General features: G+C 40.8%; 1 protein-coding gene across 3 annotated transcripts in view; it reads right to left on the minus strand.

The window, feature by feature from the left end:
• Nucleotides 1-22643, minus strand: part of gna11b (guanine nucleotide binding protein (G protein), alpha 11b (Gq class)) — a 28790-nt gene extending 6147 nt beyond the window's left edge. Inside the window, exons 1-7 of one of the 3 annotated variants that reach the window (XM_067615027.1) lie at nt 20983-22643; nt 9781-9965; nt 7255-7409; nt 4917-5045; nt 3787-3915; nt 1091-1220; nt 656-809 (exon numbers count right to left, since the gene is read on the minus strand). In XM_067615027.1, the coding sequence (XP_067471128.1) occupies nt 656-809; nt 1091-1220; nt 3787-3915; nt 4917-5045; nt 7255-7409; nt 9781-9965; nt 20983-21118 (1018 nt within the window). In that variant the 5' untranslated portion in view covers nt 21119-22643. The remainder of the gene's footprint in view (nt 1-655; nt 810-1090; nt 1221-3786; nt 3916-4916; nt 5046-7254; nt 7410-9780; nt 9966-20982) is intronic. The other 2 variants (XM_067615028.1, XM_067615029.1) reach the window with 2 other exon arrangements.
• Between the last annotated feature and the right edge of the window lie 45 nt (nt 22644-22688).

Here is a 22688-nt window from a genome sequence, read left to right on the forward strand (position 1 = left end):
AGTAGAAAGCTGTAGCATTTATTTTTGTAGTAAACTGTAGCTCATACTTAACATTCTCTGTTACCTTTACAGTTTACTTCTAACCTGACTGCACTTCGATGTCCAGCATTTGTCGAGTGTTCACTCACGTCACAGCCCCTGGACTTAACGCTCCCAAAGAAGCTGTGCTACTCCACTATTTTCCAACTCCAGTTCCGTTTAACTTTGTTTTGTCCTGTGTTGTATTGAATAAAGCCAAACTGTGCCCATATGACAGAGAAAAACTTTTTTTTTCTGTACCAGATTGTTTGCATGTCTCCAACATTTGAGTCGCTTTGTCTTCACTGGACACATACAGTTAATTACACTGCTTTAAACTGCAGGTGGATAGTCTGTATGAAGGAGTGAATTTATTGTAATAATAATGTCGGTTTTGGTTACTTTTGGATTAATTTCAGAGCCCTACTTATCAGCACTTCTAAAACTCACCAATTCATGTGTTGTATCTCATTTGTTTAATTTGTACAAAAACATAAAAGACTACATCATAACCTATTTCAAACTACCATTTAAAACACTAAACAACATCCACATAAGCTACATTTATCGGTCAGAGAGGGTGACTGCCAACTGTACATTATAAGAGAGAACACATAAACAACATAAATGATCTCACCATCAAACTCAGGGAAATAGTCCACCAAGTGTGAGTAGGAGATCTTCTCCTCTAGCAGGTCCTTCTTGTTGAGGAAGAGGATGACAGAGGAGTTTTGAAACCAGGGGTAGGTAATGATAGTCCTGAACAGAGCTTTACTCTCCTCCATGCGGTTCTAGTGTGCAGAGCAGGGGGTTGGGAAACAGAGGTGTGATTAGAGTAATGTTCTGTGGTATCTATCTCATTTAGATGTATGCATTTCTCTACATGAAAAGGCTTAGCTGTGAACACTTTAACATATGGAGACACTTATATTAAAGCAGCATAGTAAGTAACCAATATTTCAAAATACGGTACTGCAAGAGTGTGAATTAACTAATCGATATCAGGTCAAAATAAAACAAAGCATACTAAAAGGTAAACAAAAACAAGCCCTTATGTTTTATGTCCACTTACCTCGTTGTCTGATTCCACCAGGACCTGGTCGTACTCACTTAGCGCCACAAGAAACATGATGGAAGTCACATTCTCAAAGCAGTGAATCCACTTCCTCCTCTCTGACCTCTGACCCCCTACATCCACCATCCTGATGGCAGGATGAAGGTGAAGAAGAGGGTAACAAGTGAAGAGGCATGAAAGGGGAAAAAAAAAAAACATAAGCATGTGAGTCTTAGTAGCTTAACTGATGTTGAGTTGTCATTTTCAAGACTAGATTCACACAATTAACTCTATATGTGCTCAGAGTTAAACAGGACAAAAGCTCTCAATATTCCTAATGTCCTGGAAAGGTTTTAAGAGCTATTTTTTGTTGTTGTGACAGAGGTTTTGAATCCATCAACAGAAAGATTTACCAATAGCACTAAACTGTGAACCTTGTATATAGTCCAGTAGTCCTTAAGATATTTCCTAGCATAGTTCTTCCTCAAACATTTTCAGCACACGACCCAAATAAAAATACAGTCTCATATCCTGGGACTGATGAAAGCATATTTTTATTATCATGTAAGGAGACATCAGAAGTAGGCCTATTGTTTATTTTGGGTCTGAAGGATTTATTTAAAAAAAACAAACACATTTTTTTTAGAAGGGTCATGAACTTTATTTTAATCAAACTTGTTTGAAATAACAATTAACTCCTGATGGATTCAACACCTAAAGAAGATTAACCAGAATCACAACTTCTTGGCCATGATGGCAAGTTTTTAAAGGTCTCTGAGCAAATGTTTGCAGATGTCTATATGTGACAAAAAAAAAAACCCTACACAAACAAGAAATGTGAAGTGTGAATATGCTTTTGTCCTTGTGAGTAAGTGAGTCATGCATGCCACTGAAAAGATGAAAGCCTCCTACTTAGAACGAATATAGAATAAGTTTTAAAATGAATGCCACTCAGTTTAGGAAATCATGTATTTTCATAGGTTGTCAAAAAAAATCTGTTCCAACATTTCTGAACAGAAGCGGCACAAAAAAAAAAAAAAAAAAAAAAGACACTACTCAACCAAGAATCTGAATCTTGACATCAATTTGGAGCTGCCATGATAAATGACAATCTGATTTGTGTACAAACAAAAGTTTCTTTTCATATTTGAATGAGCTACTGTAGAAGTCTGCATAACACCTGCCCATCTCAGAAAAGTATTTATGTTTCTGCCTCCTTTTTATTCTTAACCAAAACACAGCAATTACAGGTGCTGCTCAACTTTGGGTTTTAAAGTAAAGATAGAAGCTAAAAGCTTAAATTGAGAGGCATTCATCTGTAACCCCTTCTGAGTCAACATTACATCTTGATACTAGATCAATCTGTGCTCCATTGCATGTCATACGGTGAGCGTGGATGCATTCATTTCTATACCAGACTTTCTAAACCTTCTCTGGTGGATGTGACCACACAAGAACTAACAGGAAGTCTTGAAACTCACTTGGAGAAGACAAATGGGGAAACAGGAGGGACATACAATGAAGCACAAATGAATAGATGGAGACGGGAACGTGTACACAGGATGGAGGACAAGACAAAGAAAACTGGAAAGAATGAGAAAGGAGAGATGTTAGAGAGAGATACAGGAGGCACCTCTGATGACGGGATCCTTTTCATGGTAGAAGGACGCCTCCTATGTCACCTAATGGGAAGCTACAAGCTAAGCAGTTTATATCTAAACAAGCAGGACGTATATATAATTCATAAGAGATAAACTATCACAACGAACTAATCTGCAATTGTAATAGAAAGTTTGATTTTATAATTTAGACAGGCTGGCATTCGCTTAATCCATTTATGAACAGCAATCCTGGCTGAAAAACTGACTGATTAGATGTGTGAATCCTCAAAAGATTTCAGCTTTCCTGAGCTTCTCCTTGACAAGGTCACCCTTCGCTCGTCGGGGAGTTTAGGTCCCAGTTTCATTAAGCCTTCATTTGAGACAACTGATTCAGGAAAATCGTTCACGTCAGGAGCCTTTTTCTTGTCAAGCTAGTATATAAATGACATCAGTGCAATTTAACTAACCCTGGGTATTTTGGTGCACCGCTGGACACACAGGTTCAAGCCTGCAGACCAGGTGCATCAGGGTCTCTGAGAAGGTTGCCCAAGTCAGCTATAATTCACAATGTAAGGGTGCCCCCTGGTGGTGGCCCAGTCCACTGTGGTCCACAGAGACCCAGGGCCAATATAGGCCCTGCAGGACCTGCTGCCCAAAATAACATTCCTCCACCGCGGAGAGGACGACCTCGTTTCTTCTGCCAGCCGGAGAGGAAAGGAGGAGAGGAGGAGGAAGAGAGGAGGTGACCCATTTACAGAGACCGGGCACCAGAATGTAGGACTTTGTGTTCATTAGGGGTTGTGTTATGTGTGGTACGATTGCTGTTGGTGGCAGGAGGTAAGAGAAAGTGTAGGACTATGAGGAGATGATATAATGGTAATGACTTTTAATTTCTAGGGAGGGAAAGGTCAAGAGGAGTACAAATGGGATATAGACACTCAAGTTAAATGGATAAATTAAAAGTCACAGATCATTTCTTTCCATTAATGGGGAGGACAAATCACATAATATGGTTTATTTGGGGCTCAGGACAAAAACACATTAGTTGACTTAAGAGTAAATGATGTCACAACATAACATGGAGGGATTGAGCCAAAAGAGGCATCTTTCTACCTGAAAATGATGCTTTGCAAGTCGAAGGGGTACTCTATGATTCCTGTGGTGGGGATGCGCACCCTGAGCACATCCTGCTGAGTGGGAAGATAGTTGGAATCTGCAATACGATCCAGATCGGAAAGATAACTACAGGCAGGCCCGGTCGAGAAAAAGGGGGAGATAAACAGAAAAAAAAAGACAGAAAAACAGTTATATAAAGCGTGACAGGCAATTATTGCAACCCCCCTGCCATTCCAGGAAGTGTGGATGAGTCCTGTTGAGGAAGCTTCACAGAAAAGGCCACATCTCAGAAACACAAAGGTGTTAGTCAGTGTCACTGCTCCACCAACACACTCGTTCCATAAAACCCACAAGACTTTGGAGGTTAGCCGTTAACCTGTGACTTTAGCTTCATTTGACTCCATTTCAATTAACAATTTGCAGGTTGTGGATTATGTCGCAGGCAGTGAGGTGGTGTCAGTGACTGTGGTAGCAGTGACTTCAGCAGCAGAAAGAGCAGCACCTGGAATAAGATAAAGAAGGTTTTGACAAGTATTATTTCAAAGAAAGCAGGAAGCTTATTTCAATTAAATTAAAAAGGATTCCAATTATTCTGTATTTTAAGCAGTGTCCAATTGATTCACTTCCTGGAGAATCTTTGACATCATTGCCTAAATCCTTCTTCATCTGGCATTTGGTGGCTGCTCCCCACAAGCTTCACAGTGCAGCATGTCTGGCCTTTTTTTTTCCTGGAGCCAGAACCTCTGCACAGTTCTGAACACAAACCACTGATCTCTAATCAGGTTAACCAACCTGGCCCTCAGGCTCATTTGATCTAAATACAACAGTATCTTTATTTTCCTCTGTGGGACAACTGGATCTATCCTTGTCAAGTAGCTTGTGTATAAGGCACTTGCAGGTTAGTAACTGTCCTGTAATTTCAATGCCTTACTTCTGGCATAGTACCAATATTACACCTGTCATTTAGTCTTTTTTTTTTTTTTTTGGCCTACAGTTTATCAAAACCTATGCACCAATGACAGAGCATTTAGCTCCCCTCTAAACCAGTGTGTTAATATCCTGACAGTCATCAGTGGTTTTTGTCCTCTAGTCATGGTGATGCTGCAGTCCTGGTGCCACAGGGGTACCTGAAGATGACGTTCTCCAGGTCAAATGGGTACTCTATTATGCCCGTGGTGGGAACACGGACCCTCAGCACATCCTGCTGGGTGGGAACGTATCCCTCGGCAGTCACACGGTCTATATCGCTAAGGTAACTGGAGATATACATGAACATTGTGGATAACACTGAAATGAAGACATTTTCAATGTATCTTTCTCACTCACTCATACACATGAAAAAAACAAATGCATATTAACCATCACATTGACATTCTCGACACAGCAAGCACACCTACATGAATGCAAACCTGGAGTAGCATTTAACTGTAGTACAGGAAGTCTACAACCAGGGGGCACTGTAAAGTGAGACAAGTGCCTTAAGGCCATTTAGCCTGGGGTTATACATTATTACCATATAATTATGGCAAACACAAACAACTGCAGAACAAGAGGCTGACACATTTGGCTCTAAACAACAAGGTGCAAACACAATGGGTGTACACCTTGCTATTTTTTTTTTTGAATCTGTGGTTTGTAGTACACTTCTTACGATTGTACTTGCATGAGTAGTGACATTCTGACGTCAAACACAATGCTCGACCTTAGATTAAATCAGAGTGGATTGGGAGAGCAGTTATATTCTGTGTTAGCACTTGCTAAGAGGGGACATTACTATGTGTTATGCATTCAAGACAGGTAAATTTAGAAATATCTGGTTAGTGTGTACGTGGACACTTAAAAAAAATACTAGAGTACGTTCATTACCCACAGAGACCAAGAGAGACACGATAGTGGCTTCAACATTACCGTTACTGCTCTCTATTAACTGGCTGGGAGGGGATAAATTCTTGATCAGGCCTCCCAGTCTCAGCTCCAGTCCATTTCAGTCTGACTTTAAGTCTCAAGAAACCCCAATGTCACAGTGTACTAATAAAAAATTAATCATAATACACTGCAGAAAAATTACCATGGTGGACTGGTTTGTAGGAGACTATTAAACTGTGAAAAAAGGTTGGTAAATTTTTTAAATGTGTTAAAAAATTTGGCCAGTGGATGAAAAGCTAGTATGTCACCCTGCCCTGTATACATTACAACACCCACAAAGTAATTATATTGTCTCAATATACAAACAATCAAACACACCCACATTACATTAAAAACTGTTGTCTTGTGCTCTGAAGACCACTCTGTCTCCTTGCCACATATGACATTACACATTTCCTTCTTATTTTTTGTACTGTCATAAAAAGGTGATTATAAAAAAATAAAGTTATTTGAAAAATCCATCCAATAGCAACATATCTTTACAGAAACAATGTTGATGTGTTTTTCTGACTTTCTTTCAAAAGTTTTTTCTGATTTTGATGAACTGACTCTTTAAATTGTATATGCAAGTTCACCGTCACATTAAGAAAAGCACAGACACACCCACAGCACTGAAAACCTGGATGTCTATACGGTTGCCACAAACACAAACACTCACCTATTTCCACGTAATGCATTAGGGTAAGAACAAAGTAAACCAAACTAAACCTTATTAGTAGGACTGCCCCCTAAAAGTCAACGAAACGTTAGTCAACGAGAAGACTCTTAGTCGGCCAAGTTTTCATTGGTCTGTTGGCCGCGGGAAGGATTAGTTAGTTATTAGATAGTTAATATGTCGGGCAGGAAATCCAAAGAGTGGTATTATTTCGAAAGGGTAAAGGACGACCCCAAGAAGGTGACATGCAAACTCTGCAGGTAAACATTCGCCTATCATTCATTGACCTCAAACATGACTTATCATCTGAAACAGATAAGTAATGTTAGCCTAACTGTAGCCACAGCATGGCTTTTCTAAGATTAGATAGCCTAAATTAATAAATACATTCTCATATGCACAAGTAGGATTATCCAAGTGTTCGTGGGGAATGTGGCGAAGCTAAATTACCTCACTTACTGCATGTTTAACTTAATGTGCATTTCTCTCAAACCACTTTTTGATGCCCCAAAAATATACAGTATATTCAAATAACTAAATTAATATCATAAACGTGCAATGAATAGTTGACTACTGGCTTGAACTATGACTATAAACCTTTAGTTGAGGGCAGCTCTACTTATTAGGCACTAATTTCTTGTCTAATCAATGTAAATTTGGATTTGCAAGAATTTAAACCAAATCATTACAAATTCAGCATTTCGCAGAACTAATAGCAACACCAATAAAACTATTAGTTCCCAAACTAGCATCACAGACACACACACACACACAAAAATTACATAAGCACACTCAGATTGTATCAGACATTCACACAAATACCATTTTTAAGACAAACATCACATCCCTTGTCTGCACACATACAGAGAGACAGACAGACGTACTATTTAGTGGAGTCAGAGAGCTGGTACTCTCGGCGGCGGTCATAGGCCTCCTGGATCCCCGGGTCGGACCAGAGGCATTTGATAGCTGCGATGTAGGGGTGGTCAAACCCATTTATCTTCTCAATGTCCACCTCCTTCACCAGCATGGCATTAGACTGGAGAGACAAAGGCAAGACAAGGGAAGGAAGAGGAGATGAGGAGCAGAGAAAAATCCAGATGGAGGATAATGATGAATAGAGAAGAGCAGTAAGACAGACAACAGGGCAGACAGAAATAATGAGTGCAAAGCAACCAGATGTATTTACTCAAATATCATTTTCAGTTTCAGTTAAGACATTTGAGTCATCTGTAGATAGTTCTCTTCACTGTCTGTTTAGACTATGTGGCTGATCCTAACCACATCCTTATTTTACTTATTTCAAGGACAATATTTGTGCTGGATAAATTGACTGCAACATACATTTTTCCTGGGAAAAACCTAAGACATACAATTGGTCTAACTGGGAAAAATTGCAGCTAAAGAGGTTGTATGTTGACACATGGGTTAAAAAAAGAGCAGCATAATTGACATGGATCTATATGAAAATGTCAGATAATTATTGTAAAGCATTTAGAAAAATGTAATGTTCAACAGACATGCGATAGGGGGAAAACTAAAAGTAAACTCCTCAGTGTTTGACACAAAGTTGACATGCCGCCTTTCAACTGTCCAACTATTCAATGTTTTTCATAGCTGTAATTTGATAACACTATGTAACACAAGTTTTGTTCCTGGGTAGAAAGTTATTTTCTAATTGCTTATACCTAAAAAGGATAGAAAATGGCTGTTATTCCCTTCAAACTTTGCTTTTGTGACCTGGACAATTATATTTTGAAATTTACCAATTTCCAATGGGAAAATGGATGAATTTGCACATTTTCATTCACATAAAGTCACAAAAAAAACACCATATGAATCAAAATGAACATGTTTACACAAAAGTGACAAAATATGAGTAGTGAGTAGTTTTGAGTCAAGCCCCAAATATCTTATCTGGTGATTCATATGTTGTTTTTTCTGACTTTATGTGAATGAAAATGTGCAAATCCACCCATTTTCCCATTGGAAATAGAAGATATAGAATAGAAGTTACATTTCAAAATATCACTACCCTGGTCACAAAAGCAAAGTTTGAAGGGAATGACAGCTATTTCCTGTACTTTTCAGGCATAAGCAATTAGGAAATAACACTTACTACCAAGGAACAAAAAACAATTGAAAATTTGTTACACGGTGTAATAGATAAGAGGTACATCGATTTTCTTTTCTCTGAACGTCACAATGACCTTTCTTCAATGGTCACATACTAAGAAATTACTACAACAACTGGAAATACATGACTGTTCCCCTCTGTACCATTTTAACTACACTTCACAAGTAATTCTAGAGGCCTATATTCTTCTTTTTTTAGATTAGAGTGTCTATACTGCCTATTGCTAACATGCAGATGTTTAGCAGGTATAATGTTTACCATGTTCATCATCTTAGTATACAATACGTGATTTTGCAGGTATTTTGTCAGAAACCAAAGTATGACTTGATGGTGGATGATAAAAAGCCAAGGGACCACCAAAGTTAGTACATTCCTCCTGAGCTGAACGTGAAATTATGTATCAAATTTCATGGCAATCCATTCAATAGTTGATGAGACATTTCAGTAAAAGAAGAAATGTAAACCTCATGGTTGGCACTAGTAAAAGTCAAGGGATCATCAAAGTCAGAGGGATTCATCCTTTGGGGAGCCTTAATGTCTATAAAAATTTTATGGCAATCTATCAAATAGTCTAGTTGTTAGGATAATTATTTGCAAAAATGGAGACATTCCTATTAAAGTACTTCACTTTGTGACTGTGGCTTTTATTTTGACAAAGAAATCAATAATTGTGATCTAACATGCCTCAATCAAATTACGCAAAGTACAAAAGCTGAAAAATACTGAAATTGACAGCTTCCACATAGCTCTTTTTTGAGAAATCATGGTTTCCTTGGTAGTTTTTCTTGTTAAGTATATAAGACCAAAGCAGAGTATATGCTAAAATCTGTTAACAAAGTCTAGGACAAACTAAAAATCTAGTTCATGTAGGACCATGCCTAACTTTAACGCCTACTATATCTTGACATGACGTGTTTGCTCTTTAGTCACAATGTTTAGGTGACTCTGCTGCTCATTCATAATATAAACCAGTGACTCTGGTCTGAAGGAACGTGCATTTTCTGTCCTACTGAATAACGGACTACATTCACCTTGCATCCCAGGTGTAAATCAGTCCTCAATTAGAGGCTCACAATAAAAGACCAGCAGGGCTCTGAGGACTGGAATTGAGAACCACTGTTACATACAATAATAGACTATAATTATGTAATTGTATTGTGCCCACACCACCGGTAACTACTTAATTTTCAGTCCTATGAATGTACAGTAGAAGCAAAGGCAGGCAGGACATAAAGTACATTCCCTGCTCTTATTTCTGTCGGTCAGTCCTTACCCGATTCTGTTCATATTTGTAGGGGATCTTGAGGTTCTCAGTGGCACGAATCATGGCCTGCATGGAGGTGAAGATGTTTTGGTAAACAAGTCGGATGAAGCCTCTCTTATCTTCGTCTGAGTAGCCGGCTCCATGGATGATCCTCATCTGCTTGATGAAGGTGCTCTTGCCACTTTCTCCCGTACCTGAACGGGACACAGAACACAGAGACATCAAGTAAGAGACAGTAAAGTTATGCTGCGGGCGCTGTGAGATGGTGCTGCAGAGCCACGCAAGGCCTGGCTTGTTATCACATCTAGAATACAAACCAAGACGCAAGAGACAAGAGGTGTAATGTTGCATTGAGTAGGTGCATTAAAAACCACTCAGTCCAAGATGCAGTTTCATGCTTGACCTTCTGAGAGACACAAAAAGTTTAGAAGAGAGAATTTTCTACAGCTTCTTCTTTTGACTTCGACACCTTTGTTTTCCTTGTTCAATAACAATAAATACACTTTTACCACTTTTACCACATTTTTACTATTCCCTTTGAAATTAGCAGGACTGCGTTATGGTAATGTTCAATCTCTGACTTTTGCAAACTTTTGCATCTATTTGATTGATTTTTCATCTATTTAATTTGCTGGATAAATCCAAGTACAACTTCTTACTTGATTTTCTAGGAAATTGACTATATCACAAGATACATTTCATCCACCCTCATTGATATAAATGGGGTGAACAAAAAATTAGGAATACCTCTTAGTATAAGACAATACAGTTCAACAGCACCGCAAACTACTACCAAAATGAGCATAAACTATTGAATTCTTTACAACAGTTACTGTGCGAAAAACTAAGCATTTTAATTTCATGAAGGTAGGATTTAAGCAGGGCTGTTGCATTAAACTAGGAGTGTCATAATTTCGATTCTATATCAAAATTCGATCGACATGAGTGATCAATTTCAACCTTCGAAATCAAAAGTAGGATCGGTGATTCTCCCTGTATTTTATTTTTCTCTCCATGCCCGCCTACTTGCGTGTGTCCGGCATGCACCCGAAGAAGAAAGATAAACAACATCTAAAGGATGACACAGCATGGCTTACCGGTAGCCTGCAGCTGTGTTACTTTTTGAGACACTGTGGCCACTGCTGGAGATGATGGACAACAGAACTGGAAAATCCTTCTGCTTCCCTGAAATCACCGGTGTGGAAACATTTTGCCTTCCCCATGAGTTGTGTAAACAATGAATGTGTTGTTGACAGAAAAACTACAGCTTGTAGGCTATGCTACACCCTTTGGTGAAGTTGACAGATTTAAACGTCCAGGGTCAATAACTCATAAGTGAAACATTCTTAAACACAAACAACGCCTCTTTCCTACTGTAGTAAGGTAGACAACGAGCTAAAACCTAATTTCCACCAAAACAAGCCGTCCTCTGAGCTGGATAAATAACATTGTTCTCTATGTACAGCTGGCTATGACACAAGTGTGCAGGGATTAATCCTTGTGGCTTTTTGCAGGTGAGGAAACTCAAACTGTTGCTGTAAAGTACCCTTCTGCCATCTAGTGGCTCTTTTTTTCCCCAAAATTCCTGATGAATTAAGTTATTGTTATTACATTTTAAATAAAGTATTTAAATTTGACCATATGACCTTAGTGTGGTACATTCCCAAAAACTATGGCGGTTATATCACATGTGATACCATGTGGCCTATCCTTTTAAAGAAGAATTTGAAAATGTGAATGACAGTTGTCAGAGCATTAAACCAACGATCTGTTGATCTTTACAAAATCAAGACTCAATAGTCTAACAATGACATAGCCGTCAGTGCTGAAAAAAAAAAAGTTTACATCGAAAATAAAATAAAATTGAAAGTCAGATCGCATTGTGGATTTAGATAATCATGACACCCCTACATTAAAACGCATTAATTCTAGCCAGGGGGCACCCAATAAACTTGCGCATGTATCAATATAACATATACTGTGATAGAACATTTTATCCATATTACCAACTCCTATTAGGTGCTAGTCCCTGTGCCCTCTGTTTAGTGGACAACTCATCTTGAAAGCACGCTCATCCACAGTGGTGCCAAGATGATGACAAGGAGCCAAATCAGTGCCCCAAGACAGATGCTCCATGAGAGGCAAAAATGAAAGAAAACCTTGATGCTAGTTGAAGAGATCCTTGAACATGCAGCAGTCTGTTTTTGTGCTTGATGTGTAATTAGTCATCATTAATTCCCAGTTAATCGATAAGCAAGGCAAATGAGCACAACCCGGTAAAAATGAAGCATTAGTAATGGTCTAATAGCTACTTTTATCTAAACTAGATTAATGTGAGGCCACCATCTAAGTCAGTTTCACGCATTATGAAATCACTCTACTGAAATTCCAAGTTGATTAACTAAACTGGTTACGACTGCTAATACGTCAAAGCTTCTTTGTCCTGACGTCAGGAAGTTATCGCAGAGTTTGGAAAAGAGAACGAATCGAAAAATATTTCCGGGGGGAAAAAGAAAGTGTAATGTGGGAAAATGCTAATTAATTGAGTGAAGATAATTAAGACAATCTGCTCTATATTCAGGATCTAACACTGGGCTGCCTCTGCCAAAAGGTGACAGCAGGGGTTGTTGTCAAAAAGGCTGCATTCCTTCAGTGATCCTCCTCTGCCCTCCTGAGTCCATATCTGGCTGTAAGATCATCGCAATTATCAAGTGGTGTCGGGTTTCCAGATTTACATATATAGTAAGGAGCCTGAGCAAAGAAAAGATCATAGGTATATACTTTAAGACATTTATTCTGCTTCTTTCCACACTACATCATCCATTATTTCAAAGGAGAAATTACAATCTCAAATGCCGGTTTTAAAGCTTTCTGAGATCTATAGTGATTGCTTGGGGGGGGTCTAGTGGGCCTAACCCACATTTCACACTAGCCCTCTTGTGTTCTACATGGCCAGAAAGACAACCCTCAGGCTACCAAAAAAAAAAAAAAAAAGAAGAAGAAAAAAGCCGATGGCATTTCAGTCCTCCTCAAAAAAGGGATCCAGCACATCCATGATATCTGCAAACTGAAAGGGAAAGACGAGGAGGAAAAAAAACACACACATACACTCATCTCACCACCACCTACATTCAAGGTTTTTGAAGAGCAGCCATATTTCCGTTACCATGGCAACCCCTCCTCTGTCTCCCTCTCTTTTTCATTCCTGTGTTTTTTTTTTCTCTCTTCTTCTTTTTTTAAATCCCCCCCCCCATCCACCCCTTCTCTCTCCTCTCTTTCGTAGCAGACAGTAAATATAACTGTGAGCCCCTCAGGCTTGCTCTGTGCTCTTCATCTTTTGGTGTACCACAGAGAAGAAGGGCCTCGGCTCCACAGAGACTTTGTGGGGGGAAAAGCTGGTCTGAGGTCAGTAATAGGGGGGTTACCAGAGGACTGTAAAAGGGTTGGGAGAGATAGCTGCGTCTTTGTTGATGCAGGAAAGATATGCCTTAACTTGTGATGCAAAATTTGGGTTTCAACACTCACTCCATAAGGGGAAAAGGACCTTCCTCCATCTTCTCCTCCAACTAAATGTCCAATTTTGGAAAACAGAGACTGGACAGACTCTATGATACAGTGAAAAGGTCTTATCTTCCTCGTTTCTCCTGGATGAATCAGTGCATTGCAGCGAATGCCACAGACCGGTACCTGCAAAGTAGTCGGCCTAATAAAATGGTAATTGTGTTGCTAACAAAAGGAGTCAAGTACAGAGTGTGTTCTTTGTGTTGGGCTGCAGTGGTAGTGTCCTAGTAGTGACTGCAGACTGCTTCAGCTAAGGAGCAAGAGGATCACTCTCCAGCTTAATGTCTGATTTATTTCTCGTGACCCCGTCACAAGATCTCCCTCCGCTGTGTTCTCTTAACTGTCGTGTCCCTCTTTCACCAGACAACACACTACGAGCCTCTGTCTTCCTTTTTTCCTCCCCAAGATTGTACCAGCCCGAGCCACAACCATTTCCTTGCCCTCACCAACTCTCCCCCACAACTACACACTCGCCCCCCTCCCTTTCGTCACAACCCCTCCTAACCTCCCTTAGGCTAGAAATATGCCTCTCCATTCTCATCCCTCTCTGTCAAGAATTTTGGATATTCATAACTAGAATCCATCCATTCTTTTTTGGTAATGACCTAGAAAAAGGAGGTCACCTTTTAATAGCTCACACACTACTTGGGTTTGATAATGCTTTCTGTTCTAGGTAGGAACGAGTGTGATAGGAAAAGACAAGAGAGCTTGGATTACGCCCCAATACAACAGTGCAAGGCACACTATAACAGCCCACACACCAACACTGGTCTTTTATTGTGTCTCTTGGAACAGCGCGTCAAGTGTCAATCAAAGCTAACCCAACGACAATGAGCACAAAATTAAAACTTGCTCTGCGTAGCCAAATTAAGGACAACTAGTGAAATAAAAACAGTATATAAATACTAGCAGCTATCCATCATGTAAAGACGCCAAACACTTCACCTGTATCCTCTGTTGCCAGGCTAGCTTTCATAAGCCTTTACATAACGTGACTGATGTCAGCTTGTGACACAACAACTGATGTACTTGACACTGCTGTCTTGGTACAGCACTTTTGGTTGATCCCAGTTGCCACACTAGTTATGTCTGTGTGCGTGTGTGTGCAGAGCCTGCTTTGTTTACACTGTCTGCTCGTATCGTATAATTCTTCCATTGGGCTTCACATGCAGGCACGAGTGGCCACAGAAGGCCTCGTGCACAAGCAGGGCAATCTCTGCTAAACCCGGCCCCCCCCGCAACGCCCGTGACAGCTTTCGATGAACATGAGATGGGGAGTATCATGGCGAACCTGCATGCAAATACACACAAATGTAGTGGTCAATGGGTATGAACATTGTGGGCTTATCTTAGCTGTCTTTCAGGCAGCGCAATCTCAGCAGAGAGAGAAAATTTGCATAGATATAACAGAGGTTAAAGTATTATCAAAACCTCGAAATTGCCATCAGCCAGGTGTTAGCATTTTATCATCAGCGCTCCGGAAGGATACTACATGAATCAGGCAGTCACAAGGCTAACCAAAATGTAGCGTGGGTCTCAATCCTTCACTAAATTAATCTTGGAAACTAGCCTCTTTCAGGCGCCTAAAGTAAGGGATTGAGCCAAGGCAGCCTGGAGCTACACAACACACACACCAGCTGCCTAACCAACTGTGGACACACACAGATCCTGTGGTCAACCTCAAGGCATGCATGTTACCTCCACTGCGATGGCCCATTTCTTCCCTTTTTTTTTTTCCTTGCAATGGCCTAGGCCATGCAGAGCAGACAGTACAGGACTTCAACAAACACACACACACACAAGCATATAGAGACAGGAAAGAGGGCTTTTTCTCTCTCAGTTCTCATGCAGATTTTTAACATGTGTTGCTTTGCTGTCAGGATCCGGGTAAAACACTGCTGCTTTGTGCTGATGTCTCTCTGCCTCTGATGAGTGCTGGATGTGTGTGTGGGTGTCGGAGCTGTAAATTGAATATACATACTATAGCATGCACTGCGCATAATACACACACTCGCAAATTCAAAAACCTTCATCTGTCCACCTTAGGATGGCTTTGTCTGTTCACCAGTGAATATGTGCTGAGTGCTGTTCTGTTCGAGTGGGTGTGGGTGAGCCAAAAAAAAAAAAAAAAAAAAATCTAATACAGGCTTTAAAAAAGATTTTGGAGTCAGCAGCAGTGTTTTAGTCTACAAAAAACATACACTCTGCTTGGCTGCTATTAACTAAAAACAGCCAAATCCTTGATATTGACATTATTTCTTAAGCCATAGCAATTATTTTAGGGAATCTCATCATGGAAATTCTGTGAGATAACATCACTTTATGTCCACACATGGGCAGAAACCGTACTTAACGCATCTCTGCTACACTGCTTTAAATGTATCCACATTTGGTTTGCACGCTTCTCTCACGATAGACCATTCATGTGGCTGGATGATTTCCAACCTTTGTAGAATTCACAACCACAATACACGCCTAACATTCTGCAAAAAAAAAAAAAAGTCTGTCAATAGTCTTATCATACCAAATCCAACTTGAAACTAAAAGATGAGGTGACAGAAGATGAAAGTGTGATCAGAGAGAAGTGTGGGCTTTACTGTACACAGCAGCTGGTGGGAGTAAACAGGAATGAACATGCCACCCTGTCAGCACAGAGAGGGGCTGGAAGAAACTGGCAGTGAACAGAAAGGCAAGCTACGTCCCTGTCCTGTCTGGGGACCAGGGTAGCAGCAGTATGTGGGACAGTCACCATCTAGCCTCATTCACCCCCATATCTCAGGAGAACCAGCCATGACCCCATTTGGAACGTGTGTGTGCGTGCGTGTGTGTGTGTTCATCTGTAGCACTATGAGCAATATGAGGAATTGTGTAAAAGACACCATGTCAAAAAGAAGAAACAAAGAGTGTTTACAGGGTTGTCTGAGACCTGAGCATTTACCGGAAACTAGCATAAATATAGAGGGAGTCTGGATGGAGACATCGGCTGTGTTTAATGATGCAGAACATACTCTGTGTGTGTGCTTACTTCACTACGACTTCAAGATTTGTGAAGTGATCGGTGACCTTTTGACCTAAAGCAACTTGGAATGACAGCAAGACTTTTAAAACATTATATTTGCGGTTCAAATTTTAAATAATCCTTACCAGTTACTGGAAATTGTATAGAGTGAGACAGATACTGAATAAAACACGACCAGGAACAGCAATCAAGCTTCATTAGAGTCTCCAAGATGTGATCTTACATACAGCACCTTATCATTTCATTTTGTGTAACGTGTCCATAACAGATATTTCTACACAATCTTAATTATCATACAAAGTAGTTGCAGTTTTTCCAAGGCCTCACATGTAATTCATGACATACAGAATCTGTTTTATCTGAAACAAAAGTAACCAGCATTAATTTACCTAGCCTAAAAGATGCTCAGAGAGAAGTTCTGGATAACATTGGTAATAAAAACATCATTATTTCATTCATGCAAGTAATGTGAATAAATGAAGCACTTTAACCTGAGAAAAAAAGATTTTCCTGACATTAATGTTACTATAAAATCCGAAGTTTTACAAGCATCCTACTGAATACTGTCTGGTAGCAAAACATTTTCATTCACAACAATGATGCAACCACAGTTACAACCACACATGCTGAGAAAACTACAACATGGTTGTTTGTGTTTCAATTTTAAATCTGTTTTTTCAGACACTTTCTGAACTATTCTCCAAAAAAAACTATGCTAAGAAAAAGTTGACATTTAAGTGAAATCAGCAGGGGCAAAATATATCGGCTGATATTAGTTGAACACAAATATGCAAGTATCTGTGTACACTGACTAATAAGTCACAAGAAATTGCAGATTGTACAGAGATGACCAGGATATGTTTGAGGTAATTTGGAAAACGTGTCTATTACATAATTTGCCCACCGCAGAGATCTGATAAGTTCTCTCTTCATCTGTAAAATGTACTGCATAGTACCTATCTTGGTTTCATATGCTTACTAACAGGATCTTTATCAAAAATGTTTATGTAAAAAAAAAACAAAAAAAAACATCCGCCCGTATATCGTTGTTAGACATACGCAACGCCTTTCTCACAATGATTTCCATACTTATAAGTGTTGGATCTGACCATGATGAAGAGGATTTCAGTATGACTGATCATCCACATAGCTCCACATTCACTGGCATGAAAAAGTACCGTACTCACTCACTCACAGACACACACACACAAAATCAGTGAGGAGTAGAGCTAGAAGATCCCTATTGCCATATATGATCAAAATAAGACGGCTTGGCAAGAGAAGCAAGGTCAGCAATAAACATTTGAGCCTAACCCCTGATCCTCTTCCTGGTTCAATCAGACTGTTCGCCTAAAGGATGTCTTAACCTGGTAACAAGATGTTCTGCTGGAACAGAGAGAATCAACAAGAACAATTCAACTGACAACATTTTGGCAAACTGTACTGTCCTTTAAACTGGGATGATGCGTTATCAAGCAGTCATCAACATTTTAGTAGTTGAGTCAACTTTGCCCCCGTCAGACCCTTTTTTTTCCCTCATATACCGTGCTTGACAAATTCTCTGATGACCAAAAATGCCATGCTGACGTAACGCCGGGGATGTTTTACTGACCATCAGACATTCTGTTCCTCGGATTTCATGTAGAAGCAACATTTTCCTAAAAAGTGAATGCCCACTGGTACACTTGCAGCTTGACTGGGAGCTTACAATTTACCTCAGTCAGCACTTTGGGAAACCCTGAAGCGTTTGCCCTTCCATCTCACTTTACTGACCGTTCGCTCGCTCCAGCAGTTCATTTACCCGATGCAGCAAAGGCCACAGCTCCTGGCCCACTGTGTTTTGACCAAGTAGAGGCAAACCACTGTTCTGTGGAGCAGGAAGCTGTCGGTATGGCCTGATATGGCCCTCAGTGACAGGCAGCCAGACTGTGGGCACTGCTGCAGCCTTGGCAGTGCTGTTACTTTATGACCAAGTGGCTAAGCTTGAAGCAGTTATAGCATTTACCTACAAAACTAACCCTAACATTCACCCGCACTGTATTCTCAGTCTGGAAACTTTACGTCTCTGTCTGGCATAAAATCGAACCAAACCTCAGTTGTTTCGTCTTGTGTTTTGCAATTCTGGCAATGCACCCTGGCTGTATAGTAAACCCTGCCAGGAAAGGAAAGTGAGACTGAAGGAGGGTGGACCTGAATTAGTGATAGAAACACTGTTGGGGGAATGCTACATCAGTCTAGATCTGAAACAATTATCAGATTAAATCGATAAGCTGAGAGAAAGACCACTGGCAACGATTTTGATAATTGATTCATCATTGTCATTATTTTTTTGAAAAAAACTTCAGCTTCACAAAAGGGGAGGATTTGCTGCTTTTCTCTGTCTTATATCATTGCAAGCTTAATAGCTTACTGGTAAGAAAATGAGCCATTTTAAGATGGGAAATTTGTGATTGTTCCAGTATTTTCTTGCATTTTACAATTAATCAGAAAAATAATTGTTGGAATACGGATAATGAAAATTTTTTTTGTGACAGCTCTCCATCAATCATTCAATAGTGAGTTCAGACATCTTCAAGTATCACAACACCAGATGTGAATAGGCTTACACCACCTTCATGCCTCCACACTAAAATATTTAATCACAGAAGCTACAGCAGTCTCCAGTGACACATTATGTACAACTAAAACTGTGCATACGTAGACAGGAGTTGTTGGGTACATGGCTGCAGGCTTACATGAAATAAACAACCAATCTTCTGTATATGCACCGAACTGTGAGGTAGCTAATGGCAGACCAACTTCCACAACCATCTACTGAGATGGACAAACTGTCCGAGCTCAATATTCCTCTCCTTTAAAATACACTTGATAGTTAAATATTCAGACACAGAGATCTCCTTCTTCCTCCAGCAAGGTATGGAGAGGCAGGCAGCTCACTGCGAGCCGTGGTGCCTGAGAATAATGCCAGGGGATAATAGGAGTCAGTGACATCTCAAAGTCTGAGCAGCGGATGTGTTTAACCAAGCCTATTAAGACCTGGACTAATCCTGCCTTACACGTCCTTATCCAGGCGTCCACTGACAGCCTTAACTCACACAGGATGGGCCACTTACAGCATGACCGACTGCAGCTCTTGCTTTCTTTCTGTCTGTCTGTCACACTGACACTTTACATGTTTTTTTTTTATACTTGATGTCAAAATCTGGCCGATACTGGAAATACTTAGACAGCAACAAAAACACTTAGTGAACTGGTGATAAACAGACACTCAAGCTAGAGTGGAGATAGAACGTAACTGATCAACTCTTCATCCATCATCTGGCAAGAGAAATATGACTGCAGTACATTTCATATCCTCTGCGCAAACACAAACACCCCTTTTCACCTGCTCACCCTGGCAGCCAGGTAGAAAAGAGTTTTACGGCGGATAAAATGACACAGGATAGAATACGTCCCATCGACGATATGGCTGTGGTATGGCCTACTTCTCTGAGCTGAGGTATTCAGCAGGGAAATGAAAGGAGACACACATGTCAAATAACCAGGGCTGCTTTTGGTGGGCGAGAAATGAGAGCAAACGTTTTGAAACTAAGGATGCAACCTAGATAATTCTAATTGTCCTAAAAATGGACACCTGCTTTTTTTTCTTCAAAGAGGTTTCACACTTATCTGTTGTTTTAACTGAGTGGTGGGGTCACATCGTGCGCACCCAGTTAGAAGTTAGGCTGCTACAAGATGCATGTATACACATTAAATTTTTCCTGAAAGGGATGCAAGTACATTTGTGATAAAACATGCCCTATTGTTCCTCTTTGTTTCCACAGAACTATGAATCAATGCAGTACAGGCCAACTTATTCAACAGCAGCTCCCACCTGCCCACACACCAGCTATATAAATAGCTAACCTACTCAGCTAGACTCCAAGATGAGGGGGCAAATCCCTCAGTATCCTTGGCTAATGGACGGGTAAATTTGTGACACTGGGTGCACACTAAAAAAAAAAAAAAAATACTGATAAATGAATGCAAATCAAGCAAGGTCTAGCTGAGGCACCTGAAGCTCCATCCAGTTGTACAAATGTTATGCAACCTGGTTTAAAGCAACAGTGCACAGCAGCCCCCAAAGCTGCTAATTCTTCTATTATCAAGAGACCATCTTCACCTTTTAACCACTATCAGCTAAGAAACCACGGTGGCAGATCAGGGGCTGGTTAGCTTGAGGGGCTAGTCAATAACATCAAACTGGCCCACTGACTAGCATGTGGTGGCCTGTAAACGGTGACATCTTAGTAACTTCGATGCCAAATAAGCTGTTGTCTGCACACCAATGCCAATACATACACTTGAATAAAGAGACAGTATCGCTGGCTGGCCAATTCATGCAGATACGAACCTCGACAAGCCAGTTTACTAATTTTAACTGAGCAAGCTACAAAACAAGCCACGCATTTCGAAAAAATAAATATGCCATAACGTTTCTCATACTGAAACCAGGCTCCCAGCTAGCAGCCTTAACTCGTAGCATATTTGCTAGCATTACCAAGAAGGCCCAAAAGGAGGCTAGTTTTCCATATAACGACACAAGACATGACAATAAAAAAAAGATATTTCAGGATTAGCATGCCACATACCGAGAAGAAGTAATTTCAGCTCTCTCCTGGAGTCTCGCTTGTCTCGGCGCAGTTGTTTGTCAATTTCTGCATTGATTCGTTTCGACTCCTTCGCCTCTTCGCTCAGGCAGCAAGCCATCATGGACTCCAGAGTCATCCCCTCTGCTTGTGGCAGCCCGGTTAAGACGGGACCACGACAACGCTTGCCCACGGTTTCAGCTTCTCCCGAAAAAAAACCCCCGGTCCTCGCTTCGATCTCAGGGCGAGGAGGAGGAGGTGGTCTGTCGGGGCTGGACGGATGAGTGGACGGGACTGGGGGGAGGGGGAGGGGAGACTAGCTAGGGGCCTCGCTGTCAAGTTGTCCCCCCCGGCCGAGAACAACTGCGACTTCACCCGGGTGTTCTCGGCAAATCACGGGAGACTCGGACAGGGGAGGGAGTCAGGAGACGGTAGGGGCCTCCCCGAGATGCTCTGCCCGCCCGTTTCTCAACACAGCTAATATTAAAATGACTGCAAACTGTTACAGATTTAACCACTCAATAGCCGGTGTATATCATTAACCCTCTGCTCTGTCACTGCGCGGTCCAATCCTGTCTTTTCGTCCGTCACTGTGGTCCAATTCTAGCTTCACAATCCGCCAAAAAGTGGCTGAAAACTGCAGTGTCGCGACATCCAAACCCGTTAACAGTTGATATCTGTGCAGTCTCACCAATGTTAGCTAGCTCGTTTACACCTGAAAAAGAAGTCGTAGTCCTTGCCAGTAAGCCAACGTTAGAGTGATAACCGTTATTGCACTATCCACGCCGCAGCAATGCGACCGTTTTAACTAACTAACGTTACATTAGCTAACGTTGGCTAAATTAGACGCAACGGCTACGGGCGCTAGCTCCCTCAACGACGCCTAAGCTACTGTGTCAACCCGCAGTGATTGAAACAGCAGGCTGGGTTGAAGGAATTTGTCCGCCTAGCTAGCGATAGCAGGACAGCACCCCATCACATCCTGAACCATTTTGACGGTGAATATATCTATGTATATAAGCTACAATCACAGCGTGAAAGAAGGGATAAAAAATGCGTGCCGGTTTAGCTGCTTTTTTATTTTTTTTTTGTTGTTGCCAGAAATGAGTTCACAGCAAACAGCTGGCTCTCAGAATGGCTCGTCCCTGGAATAAGGTGGGCACATACACGCACATATACACACACATATACACACACACACGCACTAGTGTGATGCCAAGCAAGGAGGAGGAGAATCAGTGGTGTTGAGTGACAGACGGAGGATTGCATGAAACAAGTTTGTGACAGACCAATTGACTGAACGAGGCGGGGTCTTTGGGTTGGGATCTGACTCTCTCAAGTGAACGCTCAAGTTAGAGGTCCATGAGATGCAAAACCGTCACTATATATGCATTGGGAAAGTGCTGTTTTTTGTACTTCTCTATAAATCCTAAGCAATGGATTTGAGATCAGTGCTAAATTAATAATCTGCATTGCAGAAGAAGATCTTTCAACAATATCAACTGTCCATCAAGGCAGAATAGGTTGAAATGAGCACTCTCCATCACTCCATCAATAACCTGCAGTATAATGCATGAAGCGTCAGACCAAGAGGAATGATAAACGAGGTCTGTGGCCGCACTTGGACTGTGATACCAGTGACATCTTGTGGTCATACTCTTAGACTACAGTTGCATGCAGAAACTAATACAAGCTCAAGAACTAGGAAA

This window comes from Thunnus thynnus, chromosome 16 (genome assembly GCF_963924715.1).
Source record: "Thunnus thynnus chromosome 16, fThuThy2.1, whole genome shotgun sequence".
NCBI classification, from domain to species: domain Eukaryota; kingdom Metazoa; phylum Chordata; class Actinopteri; order Scombriformes; family Scombridae; genus Thunnus; species Thunnus thynnus.